Consider the following 16,587-nt stretch of genomic DNA (forward strand, 5'->3'; position numbering starts at 1 on the left):
GAGGGAAGGGCAGGCGCCATGTGCCCGCATATTTTAAGGAGTTTCTCCGATGGTGGCATTAATTATATGGCACGGGAAGTATTCACAGCAGCTTACCATAGTACGTACAGATTTAAAACGTTCCATCTAAGAATACCTGATAATAAATAAGGAGCGAAACAAACTATTAAAAAAAATGTCCACTGATGTACAGTTTATAGATGCAGCGGATGCAATAAAAGATGAGAAGAGCTGCTCAATGATGGGTTGACTGGAAGGTTTTCAAGGAATGGAAATATGCAAGAAACTGCTTGCCCTGAACTAGTCTAATGACTACAAAGGACAAAAAGAGAGGAGGGAGGTAATTTAAGTGCTTCTTTTTTTCTACTGTAAAAAACTTGGGGATTCTGAAAAAGGTATCTACAAACATGACTGCTTAAGAAGCTTAAGGTGGATACAAATTTGGCTGCTCAAGGCTTCCAGCTTCATTTAAAATTCTGATTAACTGAGAATTTACCCTTTGCGTTCCCCAGCCTTCTGCATCTCAGCCTCTATTGAAAAACATAAACCCTTTCTTGTACACACACTGGACATGTGTCATTACTATAACTAGTCATTGTTACTATAGAGTGCTATAGACACAGGAGGTTTGGGAGAATGTTTACTGAATGTAAGAGTTTCTTTTAAGTTCTCTTTGTAAAAAGTCATAATGAAAAAAAGCATAAAGGTGTGATTCAGTTCAGAAGTCCTGGTCAAAGTCATAATTCTGCCCTTTACAAGTGATCTTGGAAAAGTCTTTGACCTCTGAATATAAATGTCATATCTCCCTACTTTCTATTATTATATATTCAAATAAAGTAACCTATGTGAATGTTTGATGAGTTTATGATGTTTGTCTCATAAAAATAAAGATTTTCTAATTTTTTAGTATTCTAATAAATAAGATCCTATTCTAAAGGTTTTATTATATATTTTAAGTTATGCTATATTTATGTTATAATCTCTAATAGATTACCTGAAGAACAAAGAGATTAATTCCAAAATTGAGCTTTCTATTTTTAAAATAAACACATAAAGAAATCAAAATTAAAAATCACAAATCACACCGAGAATACTTAAGTTTTTGCTGTCTCAATGAGGATTATTTGGCAAAATGTATAACCAAGCTTTAAAAAAATGTGCCATATTGGGCTTCGCTGGTGGCGCAGTGGTTGAGAGTCGGCCTGCCGATGCAGGGGACAGGGGTTCGTGCCCCGGTCCGGGAAGATCCCACATGCCGCGGAGCGGCTGGGCCCGTGAGCCATGGCCGCTGAGCCTGCGCGTCCGGAGCCTGTGCTCGCGACGGGAGAAGCCACAGCAATTGAGAGGCCCGCGTACAGTAAAAAAAAAAAAAAAAAAAAAAAAAAGTGCCGGATAATAATGTTGGTTGGCACATTGCCAATGAACCACCATCACGCTCCCATCCTCCCATCCAAATTAATAATCATTTTAACAATTCTGAAAAGAACACAGGAACTACCAAACAATCTGGAGAGCCTGGAGAAACCGGCACAGTCATTGCTATTTACTGAGTACCTACAATATGTCAGGCATTGTTCTGGGCATTTTACAGCTATCAGTATACTTTTAGTATAACCTGTACGTGTAAAGAAATATGTACAAAAGAATGGGATCTTTAAACATTAGAAAAAAACATTAAGAGAAAAGGAATAGATTGGTTCTGAACTTGTACTTATTTAACATTTTTAGAAATGATCTGGAAGATAGAACATATTACATTCTCTGAATTTGCAACTGAAAAGCCAATCTGGAGATAAAATGCAGTCAAAAAATTTTAAAGACAAAGTGAGGAAGCAGAAAAGAGGTAGGCGAGTTTCACTGGAAGCAGGGGCAATGCAGTGTGCTTCTGGGAAAATCTAAATCATATTTACGGGATAATTATTTACGCTTTCAGTTCTAATATAAGAAATAAACTGAGGATCACTGTATACCATTCTCTGAATCCACTGGTCCACAATAGTGCTAGGGGCAAAAAACCAGGAGCACCAAGACAGAGTCCCCCACTCCCCCCGCCACACACACACACTCACTCACTCACACTCACACACATGCTAGTCTTATGAAAGCCATGGCTGTCTTGAAGCTGGCAAACCTCCATACGTATGGAAAGACAACAAAGCCCCAAGAAGAGATTTTTAAAATAAAAATCAGGGATTCCCACATGCAAAAAGTCTAGGACTGGGATAAAGGTTTCCCTAGGTCTGGTATTCATGCCTCTTTTCTACATTTAGGACCACTGTTTTATAATGCAAATAATAAACGTATAAAAGTCATTACCACAAGAAAGAGTTAGTGTGAGCTAAAAGTGAAAAACAAAAGTATTAAAATAATTTTCATAAACTCACTGATCATAGTGAGCACTGCACGAACTCAAGGATATTTTGATGTGCATCCCTGACTTTAAAGGGTGGTGTTACAGAGGACAATCTGCTCCCTCGTGCCCAAATGAGAGAAGAGCAATTGAACAGTCTGGATCTGACCCAGCAAAACAACTGGAGGGCCCTGGTGGCTGAGTGTGCCCAGTGGTACCCAGGAGAAACGCATTTCAGGGCATTTTCTGGGCAGGAGTGAGGGGGCTGGGGAGGTAGGCAGGCAAACAGACAATAAGAACGTCAGCTAGGGGAGGAGACCACATCCACCCTTGTGGATCAACCTCCAGCTTCCAGCACAGTGCCTGATACACGGTAGGTGCTCAATAAATATCTGTTAATAAATAAACAAATGAAGGAACTTCTCCTAGTTGTCTCAATGTCTTCATTGTTTGCTCAGTGTTCTATGTAATCCCCAGAACTCCAGCTTCCTTTCCCCCATACCACTCAACGGAAATGGATCTTATTAAAGTCACCAAAGACCTCTGATGGCCGAAGTCAATGGACATGTTATACCTTCTTTGACTTGTCTGCGGCATTTGGCACTCCCTCCTTTTGGAAACTCTTATTCTGAGTCTTTCTTGATTTTCCTCTTTTCCTGTTAACTCGCTTCCCCATCTTACTGTTTTTCCTCTGCCCACCTTCTGTGTTGGTATTGCCTGAGGCGGCATCTTCAGACCTCTTTCTACTGCACACCACAGGTTCTTAACCCAAGGTATATAGTTCCTCACACAGGTACCCTGGTGGAAATTTGTTATTTTTATGTGCATTTCTGTGCAGAGAGGATCTACGGTATTCATCAGATTTTCAAAAGGGTACACATCTCAAAAAAGTTAAACAATGGTCCTTAGTTCCCGAGGCCTCCTGTTGACCAGCACGTTTGCTGTAGGTGATGTAATCCATCCCATAGCTTCAATTACCACCCATTTACCTTGATGACCCCCACATTTCTATATCCAGTCCAGATATCTCTCCTGAACTCCAGATCAAAATATCCAAATGCTAAATAATGGTCATCTCCATTTAGATATCCTACAAATTTCTCTATCTTAAAAGACCAAAACTAAATTAAATTCTTAAAATCGAATCACTAATTCATTTAGCAAATGTTTGAGTGTCTACTATGTGCCAGACACTATTCTAGGCACTGGGGGAAAACTAAATGGGCAAAGGAGATAAAATCCCTGTATGTGTGAAGTCTGGATTCTAGTACTCATTCTGCCATGTTTGTTTACTTGGTGAAATGTGGTTAAACTTTATAACCAGTAAAACCAGAGGTATCAGTTCTTGAAAACTTACTCTGTGGTGTCTTATCAGGCAACTACACACATTCTTAGCTCATTTCATCCTCAAGACAAGATATTTTTATCTCCTTTGCAGAGATGAGGGAACTAAGACCAGGTGAGGCTAAGTATCTTGCCCAAAGTCACCAGAGCTAGCAAGCTGAAGTGTCCAGATTTAAACCCAAATTTGATGGGAAGTCTGCAGTCCTTCCAAGACTCCTCCTTCTCACTCAATATCACACCAAACCAGAAGCAAGTCTTTTTGATTTCACTGAAATGTGCCCTTTCTTTTCATCCCTAGCACCACAAATTCCGTTCTGACCTTATTATTTTGCATTCAGCCTCCTACTTATCTCCCTGCCTTCAGTCTACCCCTCTTCCCATGCAGGCTTCTTACTACTCTCAGAGCTTGATCTTTCTAAACACAAATCTCATCATGCCACTTCCCTGATTAAACTCAACTATTGCCCACAGCCTAACAAGGGGGACAATTCTAACTCTTAAGTAGGCATCTAACACACATAACGTGGCTTCAGCCCCCTTGTCCAGAGCCCCGGCTTTCCCTCTCCCCACCCACTGCTCTCCTCTGCTCCTACCACACTTCACGACTTGCAGTTAGTTCCTCAATGACACCTCTGTTCTGTTTTCTGTTCTTCCTCCCTTGCGTACGGCCTTCTATCTGGCTAATTCATCCTTCAAGGCTCACTTCAGGGATCCCCCTGCTCCAGAAAGCCTTTGCTGCCCTACCTGCTCCCACACCTGGGTTAGGTACCCCTTATCCCTGTGCCTTAGCGCCTAAGCCATGGTTGATACTGTTTCTGCATAACTTTGACCAGACTGTGAGCAATCTGAGGGTAGGAACTGTGTTTCACAATCCTAACGCAGTTCCTAACCCAACGCCTGAATACCTTAGTAGATGAATAAATGTTTGATGAAATCAAACTGTAATGCCTTGATTTCTACCTCTAGCCATTTATTTATCCATATGCGGGTACCTAAGAACGAAGAGCATCTCTGTGGTTATCAAAATACTATAAAAGCATTCTTTTCTTCCCAAAGAGTACTTGGAAATGTCTTTAAATTTATAAATTTACTTCAGTATCTTAGAAATTTGAAGGCGAAAGGAAGATGTACAAAATGAGGGAGCGGGAGAAAGGCTTTGTTTTCTACTTTATTAGAATAGTTCAGATTCTAGACAAAACAACACTCACTGATTAAAAAAAAAAAAAAACTCACTTTAGGTGGCGTTGCTCCTCACAATTTTAGGGACTCAACCTTCCTACCTTCCACCCACTTACCAGCAATGCTAAAAGCAGGTCCAAGAGTCCCTGACCAGAAGGCAGGGTTTGCTCATACTTTCCCAGGCTGCCGCTAACACCCAAGTGAAAAGCAACATTAAAGGGACAGCATTTCTGGCAATAATAAAAACTTGTTAGTATAAAAGCTTTTCACAGCATGTCCCCCCTCATAACCCTAAGTGTAAATAACAATTTACACCTAATAGATATAAACACCTTTCCAGAAGCATTTCTCAGACAATACTACTTTAATATTCCTTGTCCCAGCATTCTCTTTAATATAAATAAAGCCAAATTATAGATAATTCCACTATATCCTAGCTCATTTTCTCAGGGTTAGGCAGTGTTCAGTTATATATAACCCATTCTAGAAAAAAAGGTAAGCAAAATTTGAGATCAACTGCTTTAAACGTTATATGCTTATAAAAAACAAATAATCCTCATATTTACTTCCTGTCCCCCCAAACCAACCTTTAGAACAAGATCACAAATAGTACACACTAAGACACAGGTGAGGCCAGAGATACTAGAAAACATCACTTCATACATTATTAACTAGATTTGCAGAAAATACTCTTTAAAATCCCTTTAAACTATCCCAAACTCTAAACTGAGTCATATATGCAATTGAAATTATGTGTACATTCTCTGTATTCTCTGAGAGACTAAGGAAAAGGTTCTTACACAAATACTTAAAGGGATGGGACATAAACAAGTTTAGGAATAACCAGATTATCAAGAAAATACATGATTAATCGGTGAAAACTGAAGTGTACTGTTTCTCCAATAATACAATATGCCACATCTCTATTACTAAATTACTGGAGATTCTGCTGGTTTTCTTCACCACTAAATCCCTGTGCCTGGCATAGTACCTGGCCCATAACTCAAAAAACATTTGGTGAGCAATAAATTAATTTGAAATGAGAAATTAAAGTATATATATATATATCCCCCTTGACATCAAGGTCATCTGCCCACAAAGAAGTGGACAGCCTATGGGCTAAGTCACTCTATAGCATTCTGCAGACCTGAGCATCCTCTAGGCACACGTATCTTTTAGATAGGTCACTGTCTCTCAGTCTTCCAGATGCCTAATATCCTTAAGCTGTACTTGGCTCTCCTGAACCCTCAAATCAGGATACACAGCTACACCCCCCAAAATGTAAGTTCCTGCTTCTTCTCCCTCCAGCTGCCCCATTCACCTCAAAATGATAATCAGTGCCAATGTGTTTGATGGGTGACAGGTTAAGTAAAACTGCCTCAGGAAAAACTGCGACACTAGATGAACCCCTAACTTGCAACAAGTTGTCACATAACATAAAACTGACCATCTTAGCCATTTATACCGTTCAGTGGTATTAAATACAGTGTACCTCTGAAGAACATGGGTTTGAACTGTGCAAGTCCACTTACATGTGGATTTTCTTCACTGCACATGTACACAATCAGCGGCTGGTTGAATCCAAGGATGCAGAACCACTGATACAGAGGGCCGAGTGTGAAGTTATACATGGATTTTCAACTGTGCAGAAGGTCGGTGGCCCTAACCCCCACATTGTTCAAAGGTCAACTGTGTATTCATAATTTGCTACCAGCACCATCATCCATCTCTGTAACTCTTTTCATCTTATAAAACTGAAACTCTTAACACAGATGTAGAGAACAAACATATGGACACCAAGGCGGGGAAGTGGTAGGGGGGTGGGGGGGGTGTGATGAACTGGGAGATTGGGCTTGACATGTATACACTGATGTGTATAAAATTGATAACTAATAAGAACCTGCTGTATAAAAAATAAATAAAATTAAATTAAAAAAAAAACTGAAACTCTATACCCATTAAATAGTAACTCTCCATTCTCCCTGTCCCCAGAGCCCCTGGCAACCACCATTCTACTTTTTGTCTCTATGAATTTGACTATGCCAAGTACCTCATATAAGTGGAATCACAGTGTCTGTCTTTTTGTGAATGGTTTATTTCATTTAGTATAATATCCTCAAGGTTCATCCATGTTGCTGCTTATATCAGAACTTCCTCCCTTTTTAAGGCTGAATAATATTCCACTGTATGTATATACCATGTTTTGGTTATGCATTCACCCACTGATGGAAACTTGTGCTGTTGCTTCCACCTTTTGGCTACCGTGAATAATGCTGCTGTGAACGTGGGTATACAAATATCTTTCCAAGATTCTGCTTTCAATTCTTTTGGGTATATACTCAGAAGTAGAATTGCTGGGTCATATGGTAATTCTATTTTTAATTTTTTCAGGAACCACCATACGGTTTTCCACAACAGCTGTACCATTGTACATTCTTACCAACAAGTGCACAAGGGTTTCAATTTCTCCGCATCCTTGCCAACACTTGTGATTTCGTTATTTTTTTTGACAGTAGCCATCCTAACAAGTTATATTTTAACCATCCAGTCATAGGTGATAAATGTCTAATCCAAAAGACTAATTTCAAGAACAGCTTCTCAAATAGATTTTTTATGGGTAGGGAGACTACACTCATTGTCCTTTAAATCATATCTAGCAAGCCCCTATCTGTAGGGGCTTCCTCTGCCTGTATTTTAAACTGATTTGGCCCAGATTTGGTTCTGCAAAAATTATAACTAATAAAATAACCAATTTCAACTGCACACTCTTAAGACAGGCATGATTTTTTTAACCATAAGAGTAATAAAAGGTCAAGTACCTAAAATACTTCATTGCCCTATGTTGAGAACTCACTTTGTTTCATTATCTCAACATTAGCAATTCTAGAACTACTTAATTTAAAAAATAGGTGCAAAACCTTTAATTTTTAATACTGTACAATCACATCCTCAATAATGTCCAGTTGCATAACACACTGGTACAGAACCACAAGTATTCATACTATGCAACAAAGAGCTTTGATTTAACTAAGTACAAGAATATAATAGAAGCTAAAAAGAAAATTTTATAACTATAGTTGAGACAGTTTGGGTAGCAAACAATCGTCATAAATGCACCACCATTGTATAAATGCACTGGAAAAACCTGTTACCCTAACAGAATTAAGAAATAAGACTGTAACATAGTTTGGGATCCTTCAACTTAAAATTGTTTTTTCAATCACATTAATTTCCTCGATGTGGTGGAGAGTGTACTCTTAAATTTTAATATTCCATTACCTGCATTTCTAAGCTACCTTAATTTCAGACAGAATAAACCTAATAAATGGAGCAAAGTCAGGAAAGTGCTGTTTCAAATACTGAGCACCACATTTAACAGTACTAAATCTTAATGATTTGCGGTGGCAAATTCATTTTATCATAAATGAAAAAAATTTTCCTGCCAAAGACTATCAAATATGTCATAATTTCTAAACAAGAACCCTTTAATCCACTTCACAATTTTTATTTTTGGGGAGAATGGCCAATTTTCTACATCAAAAAATTTATTTACATATTACAATTCTGTTTTTCATAGATCTCCAACATCTCAATCTTCTTTGGAAACATTTTTACTTTTTCAGCTTTATTTTTATACTACTTATATTACAGTTATTACAAGTCCATTACTTTACTAGTTGGGTCTCAGAAATTTACTGTTCACAGATGTTTCTCTTCAAAAGAACATCAATATTTACTTGTAAGAAGCTTTGCTTCTAATCTAGTCTCATGACACCTCCAGCCTTAAGCTGTTGCATAGACCAATCCATTGTGTTATGCCAGGAGAGAAACAGCTCACAGATAAATGAGACCCACAAATGTATCAAAGCCTCATCATGGAAAATATAAGCTCGATTCGAATAACTCAAAATCACAGTTATACAGCTAATATAAAACATGTAGTATAGACCAATGTCCTACAATATAGTTAAAGAAACATAGCCATATCCCCTCCCACATGACTCCATACTGGTAGCTTACAGCGTGAACGAGGGCTGTGAGTTTACTCTACAGAGCTTACCCAACAGGTCCAATTAAAAATAGAGTGAGGACTTCCCTGGTGGTGCAGTGGTTGAGAGTCTGCCTGCCGATGCAGGAGACACGGGTTCGTGCCCCGGTCCAGGAAGATCCCACATGCCGTGGAGCGGCTGGGCTCGTGAGCCACGGCCGCTGAGCCTGTGCTCCGCAACGGGAGAGGCCACAGCAGTGAGAGGCCCGCGTATCGCAAAAAAAAAAAAAAAAAAAAAAAATAGCGTGGGTTAGCCTTTAGGCCCAAAATACCTAATAAGATATACTGGTTTGTCACTTCCTTTAACCCTATGCATTTCTGTCCAATCCATAACTTAGGAGCTAATTATTAAAGAAATGGCAATCTGTAAAAAAAAAAAAAAAAATTAAATTAAATGCCATAAAAACAAACTAAACCAAACTGAGAAACTACGTAGTGTCTATAATTCAGATATAATTGTATTAACCATTTTTATTTTCCTATTCTAGATTTTCAGTACAATTAATATTTCAAAGAATCATGACATATGAAAAATCACCTAGTCCAACCCCTTCATTTTATATACAAGGAAAGTGAAGTCAAGAAAAATGAAGCTATTTGAGCATGACATGGAGGTGTTAATACCATAGGTTGACTCAGAATCCAGAATCCTTAACTTCAACTTCATTTACTGTACTGCTACTAATTAAAGGCAAACAGTTATTCAGGAATATGCTTGATAAAGGCCTACATTTTTATGATTCTAGATTTCAACCAGTTAATAATTAAGATGGCAGTGATCCCCTCACAGAAAGTCTAAAATGTTAAGTGTGAAGAGAGTGCCCTCTACTGTATATTACCTATCTGAAAAATACAGCAACATTTGGAAACCACCATCTGTGCTTCTCATCGACTCAAAATGAAGCCTGAAGTTTACTATAATATATATGGTGGCTTAATTATGTTACATTTATAATGCCAAGCCCAGTATTTAAAACACACACACACACACACACACACACACACGCATGTGGGTAACCACACACACACGGACTTCTGAAGTTTCACAACTTCTAGGATTGAAAGCAACCACCGCTGCCCAGCCCTCAATACTATAAAACACAAACTTCCTGTTACAGCAAATTTGGGAAATCTATGCTCTGAATGGTACCAGGTCAGAAGACAGGAAGCTTATAAGCATTTCATCCCACCATCAAGTACTATCTAGAAACAAGTTATGACCCTCAGCTTACCTGGACAACAGGATATTGATAATCCATACAATATACACCATACATAGCAAAGGGGAAAAAATCTTCCAATAAAGTCAGTACAAAAAGTGTCTAAGCTTTTGCCTTGTTTGATCTGGCTGTCCTGTCCAAAGGAACCTGGTAGCACCAAAAAAATCCTTGGCTGACTTCCAGTCTACGCAGATAGGTATGTTGGCTCAGGTGATGAAGAGTGAGCTTGCTTCAGGCCAGGCTTCCACCCCAATAAGACTCAACACTACACAGAAGAAATGGCTGTTTTTCAGGGAAAACAAAAAGCTCCAATGGAGTTACTAGCTACAGACTGAAAACTACATTAGAGATTTGCTGTTACTGCTGGTTTTAAACTGACAACTCCTCCAGAAACTCAAGAGGTAGAGAATGACAGCCAAGGAAGGGATCGCGGGCTCCTTAAAGTGGCACCAAAAACGGTAGGAAGCACAAGGTATCCAGGATCCAAAGTGATATATATATATTCTAGGCTTTAAGTACGTCAGAGGGAACACTCCCAATCCAGGACGTGGAAAGGCAGATGGGACTGGTATTCTCTATTTCTTCTTGGGCGGGACTTCGCGCACGCGTGCGCACGTACGTGTATGTACACACACACACACACACACACACACACACACACGAATACACACACCCTTCTTACTGTCTCCAGCACAGACAGGTGTTAGGATTAACAGTGTAAAATCCTTGTGCGTGGAAAGGAATGGGAGAGAAATGAAGTCACGCTGTTACAGGCAGTAAAAGGAGCTCTTTCATGACACTGTATGTTTTTGTATTTGTATCATTTAACACCTCCTCTGCTGTGCTTTAACAGAAGCTAGGACAGCTGGCAGGACCAGCACTAGAAAAGAGGAAGGTGGCCCCAACTCTGAGGCAACATGAGTCCACTGGAAACCTTCAGATATGCCAGAGACTCTCTCAGCTGTTCCAATCAAACATGGAAGGATTAACTCAGGCTGCTTGCAAAAAGATGGGGGTGGAAAGGTCTCTTCAGAAAAGCCAGCTGCTTCTCCCCTTTTAGGAAGCTGCTATACCCACCCTGCCACTATATACAAACACGCATGTGCACACATATTTCTATAACAGATACTAAAAGCAGTAACAAACACAGACAGGTGTTAGGTCAGTCTGACAATGCAGGGCAGGTTAAAGAGTTGGCTTTCAGAGCCTAAATGGCCCATCTAAAACCAGAGAACTGCTAAGTAATTCTTAGCAAACAGGATCTAGAGTGAGCAGAAAGTAAAGATAAATGCTCAGTAAGACAGACAGACCATTTATAACTATCATTCCTAAGAAATCCCCTACTTGGGGCAAACATTCAAAAGTTCAAAATGATAAATAATTCTAAATTAGTTTCAGGGACTCTGATCTCCCTAATCTTGGAGAGCCAGTAATATTATAACATGTTTTAGTAAGATTAACCCATGAGGATTATTTGCATTTGTAAGAGTCTAACTCTTACCATGCCCACTCCACTCCCAGGGCAATTTTTCTCCTTTTATGGTCATCGCAATTTATTTTAGTATTGTTCAGGAGAAATTGTCTTTTAAGAGTCAGAATGGCCTCATTAGTACATTGAAGATCTCTTGGTTAAGCGTTTACCTTAAATCGGTTCTGGGAGATCAGGCAGAGACCACTGCAATGTACTAGATTATCTTCAGATTGCTGTCCTGATTCGATGTGTATTACACATGACGGACAACAATAAATCAGTTCAGTATAATTTTAAAAATTTATTGATCTATTATACACAAGGTATTGTGCTGAGCACTGGAGGAATGAACAGGCACAGTTCTGTTGTCAAGGAATTTGCAGTTTATGGGAGAATAGATCAGTACACAGGTAAACCCAAAAGGCAAGACAATGCTACAGTCCAAAATTAAACACTGGGGGCAACTTCTCACACAGGAAGTAACATTTTTAAAAAGCTGCTCTTAATGGACACTTCCATAGTGTCACTTTCTCACCACTAAAACTATGAGACGCTGCTGTGCCAATTCTTAACAGAGATTGAGCCTTATAAAATTTTTGATCTGATACCTTAAGGACCTATAATATACATTCTACTTGTCCCCTATATAGTTATTAAAATGGTAATAAAGAAATAACAATAGGGATGTTTCTATAATAAAAACTTATACTAAATTTTCCCTTCTAATGAAATCATTCTCCAATCCTTCTTCTTCCTGTACGCTCTGCCCTCCCACCTTCCCTCTACTTCATTTCATGTCCAGCAGTACAGCGGTACTGGCCACACACATGCTTATAAACTAGCATCTTAATCACTATTACATCTTCTTGATATGACTGATACCAAGATTCTCTTGATATAAAGGCTGAGAAATAATGATACTTATAAACCATACAGGGCCGTGAGGCTGTCAAACTTAACCTTCATGAGTTAACTCAGTTCAATACCTGATGAATTAATCACAGAAGATGGAATTTTCCCAAACTGTGTTATATTTAAGATGATAGACTGTAACTCAAATTCTAGAACAACTGTTCTAATTTCAGCCTGGAAGTGGTCCCCAAATATGTTATTGAGGGTCTCATCAATCTCTGGAGCTTTAAATTCTTCCTGAGGATAGATCTATACATACATGGTGAGAAGATGTGACTGATACATTATTAAGTGAAAAAAATTATACTGTTGAATAATGGTTAGGGTGTAATTTCATATAAATGCACATGTAATTTCATGTAAATGCACATATGTGTCTGCGTGTATGTTAATCAATAAATTATATATGTAATTATAAGCTTTATGTGTCTCACATGTAAGTTACATACGTTATATATTTATACACACATATATAACTTACTGGTTGACATGCACACCAATATATGCCATATATAGTACATATTTATACACACACACATTGACACACATACATATTACAGGCATAAGACAAAACAAACACCTCTAGGGGGTGGGATAGTGGTTTTCATTTATTTCTTTAGAGATAAACTTCTAATTTGTCAAATACATTTAAATTAGCATTCACTGTTCCTATAACTTACCTTTTTATAAGTTGAAGGGAATCAAACCAGATTTTACTTTGAATACCAGTATTTTAAACATCAGTAATACTCTCTCAGCCTCTATATTATCACCTTTGCTTTACCTAACATGATGGCATAAATATAAACTCTCATTTAATACTGGAGGATTTAGACGATAAGCAATCAGTACCCAGGTCTAGTTTAAATAATAAGCCCTTCAGAAAAATGGCAAAATAATTCAATATGTGAGTTATAACTCCTTGTACTTCTTCTTGTCTTTTACTTAGCTCTTTCTGTAAATTTTTTTAATTGTTATAATTTAAGACCAGTAATTTAGTGAAACTAAAATTCTAAAAAGCACTTATAGAAAGAAAGACGAACCTTTCACACAAAAGACAGCATGCTATAAAAGATCAAATTACAAATTACAAATTACAAATGTTAGGGTCTCCTTTCCTGACATACAGTCTTTCTGCAGACTATTGCAGCCTTACTTACCAACAGAGATTCTACGCATGGGTCAGAACTTGCACATCGTTTCAATATTTTTTCCCATTTTCAAAGACATTTTAAAAATAGAAACAAAAATATGTGAACATTTTCAACACAAATTACTACTAAGTGATCCCCACCCTCAGAGGGAACAGACTAGGTATTTCCTTTAAATCTTAAATACTATTATATCCATTCAAATAAAAATTCCAGAAATAAAAAAACCAATTCTCCACAATAAGCTCAGAGTTACTTGCTGACGATTCCAAATTACACCATTTGAAAAAGTATACACTATGCAGTATTACGAATGCTTTTACAGTATTAAAATTTTTGTATATTGATCAATTAGAAACATGAATATGGAAAATGGCCTTTCATATATTTCTATATATCTCATTAGCAGAGACATTCAGACCATAAGTTTCAACACTTGGCACACCTAGAACGTGTCTGTTAAACAGAATGTAATGATATCAGAGAGAAAGAGACCTAGTGATATTTAAGAGTGAGATATCTAGAAATTATCTTGAGATTTATGAAATTTAAGTTTTGTTTATGATGAAGTAGACAGACTACCATATCAGTCTCATGCCAGAGGACACAGTTGGTGACACTGTAGTATAATTTGTACCATTTACAACCCTAGGGATCTCAAGACTTACCCAGTACTGGATAATCAGAAAATATTTGAGATTCTTCTCTTTTCTACTCTCTCATTCTTGTTTTCTTCTCTCCTTTTCTTTCCCTTCTGCCTACGCCACAATCCTACCAAGAGTGTTCAAAGATACTAGTTAGGCTTCGGGATAGAATGCTTCGGCAAAGATTGCAAAGACCTCTGTTCTAAGGTATAAAATTGATTTTAGTAGTAATCTGAAAAGGTTCCAAAGATTGCTGTGAACTGGGATAACACAGAAGTTCAAAAAGAGATACAGTTTGAGATAGACAGATGAGGATGGAGGGGCTGAGATCAAGAAAGATGTACATGTAGGCAAAATAATGTAGTTAGAAATAGGTAAGACTTACATAGGGATCAGTGTGACCAGTCTACTTGACTGTGAGTGAATAGTGGCAAATGACAAGAAGAGTAGGTCTGGGTCATTGTGGAGGACCCAGGCCATCAGGCTATGTATTTCAGACCTTATCTTTAAAGAGTGTTTGAGAGGGAAACAGTGCTACAAAAATAACATTTTATGAAAATGGCCTGTGGTGGCTGCAGGAAGAATGGAAAAGGGAACAATCAGAAGGTGGGGAGGCCGATTAGGGGCTACTGCTCGGTTTCTTTCTTTTTTAATTTTTTTGAGTGCGCCGCGTGGCATGTGGGGTCTTAGTTCCCCAAACAGGGATCGAACCCGTGCCCCCGCAGTGGAAGCGCTGGAAGCATGGAGTCTTAACCACTGGACCACCAGGGAAGTCCCGGGGGCTACTGTTATATAACAGTCTACAGATTATTAATGCAAAACCCACAAGTTAACAGTAGAAATAAAGAAGGAATAGATGTAGGAGACATTACAAGGACAGCATCCACAGGAACTGGAGACTTCAGAAAAAGGGTATAAGGGAGAAGGAAATTAAAAATAACATTGAGGTTCTAAGTCTAGCTGACTGGCCAAATAAGGATAACACTGCTAAAAGAGAGAAGTCAGAAGCATGAACTGGTTTGAAGTTGTGGCAGGTCCAATAGAAAATGTCTAACAAGTACTCAGAGTTGTAGGTGGCAGCCCCAGAAGAGAGGTCAGGATTGGAAATGAAGATCCAAGAGGAGTTTGGGAGGGTCAGGCTGCAATGATTTAGTCCACAGCGTGTACTGAACATTAACTACGTACTTCAAAAAAGGAAAGAGAGGGAGAAAGAGGGAAGAAGGGAAAGAGAGAGGAGGTGGGGAGGGAGAGGAGAAGGAAGGAGGGATGGAGGGAAGAGGGAAAGAGACAACAGTTGATACAAGGCAAAGAGCTGAAAATAGAACCTTAAGGAATACTCACTTCTAGAAGGCAGAAATAGCAACAAAGGATAAAAAGATTAAGCAGGATTGTGTACTATTCACAAAAGCCAGGACACAGAGGACATGTGTTACTTTCTTCCTCTTTTCTTTACTATCCTGTGTCCCTTGCACTAGGGAAAGTATTTCATAAATTGATACCAGAGATGAGTATATAACAATGTTGAGTAGAGATACAGAAAGGTTAAAGAGAATGAGAATTTAGAAAAGATGACTGAATTTAGCAAGTAGGAGACCAAGAGAAGTTTTGAGAGAGAGCTGTTTCAGTAATATCAGTAAAAAGATGGCAGCAAAATTGATAAATTCATGATCAGAATGAAAAATAGACACGATGCCTACTTTAATAAGATTTTCTACCTTGGGCTACTTCTTGGTCTTCCAAGTGGCAAGTAAATACAAAAATAATTATTGATACATTCAACTACCCACTGCTGCCTCTATCAAGGTGGACTTTTGTTTTGTTTTTTGCTTCTGTGTCTTACATTTTTAGGCATACTTTTTTAATTGGATGACTTTGTTAGGGGTAGGACCTGTCTGTTCATCTTGGTATTTCTCTCAAAGAATTAAGCCAGTACCTTTTACACAGATATGCCCATCAGTATATGAAAAGGGAGGGTCTGCATTTTATTACTTGAAAATACAAATCAGAGGTAAATGAATTAATCACCATGCACAGACCATCTCTTATTTGTTCATTCAGTTAACCTTCATTCATTCAACCAAGATGCCACTAGCACTGTATGAAGTCCTAGGAATAGGAAAAGCTCTCAAAGAGCTGACAATAGGGGAGAGAAAGCAGAAAATAGTAAGTACCAAAACACCACGTGATAAATGCCATACCTATCACAACATGGCTTGGGAGAAAAATAAAGAGGCAACTGCTGCTGCAGCCACCACTGCTGCCATCTAA

General features: G+C 38.4%; 1 protein-coding gene across 26 annotated transcripts in view; it reads right to left on the reverse strand.

The window, feature by feature from the left end:
- The window catches only part of RBFOX2 (RNA binding fox-1 homolog 2), a 261,970-nt gene that overhangs the window by 90,453 nt on the left and 154,930 nt on the right, over window positions 1-16,587 (reverse strand). Inside the window, exon 1 of one of the 26 annotated variants that reach the window (XM_067697920.1) lies at window positions 14,344-14,446. The exons of 24 other annotated variants lie outside the window; for them this stretch is intronic. Coding sequence is in view for 1 of the 2 variants with exons in the window: in XM_067697916.1 (XP_067554017.1) it covers window positions 10,154-10,198 (45 nt within the window). In the remaining variant the exon portion in view is untranslated. Of the gene's footprint in view, window positions 1-10,153; window positions 10,590-14,343; window positions 14,447-16,587 lie in introns of those variants that run through there. One more of the 26 variants, XM_067697916.1, reaches the window with a different exon arrangement.

Source organism: Pseudorca crassidens, chromosome 11 (genome assembly GCF_039906515.1).
Source record: "Pseudorca crassidens isolate mPseCra1 chromosome 11, mPseCra1.hap1, whole genome shotgun sequence".
Lineage (NCBI taxonomy): Eukaryota > Metazoa > Chordata > Mammalia > Artiodactyla > Delphinidae > Pseudorca > Pseudorca crassidens.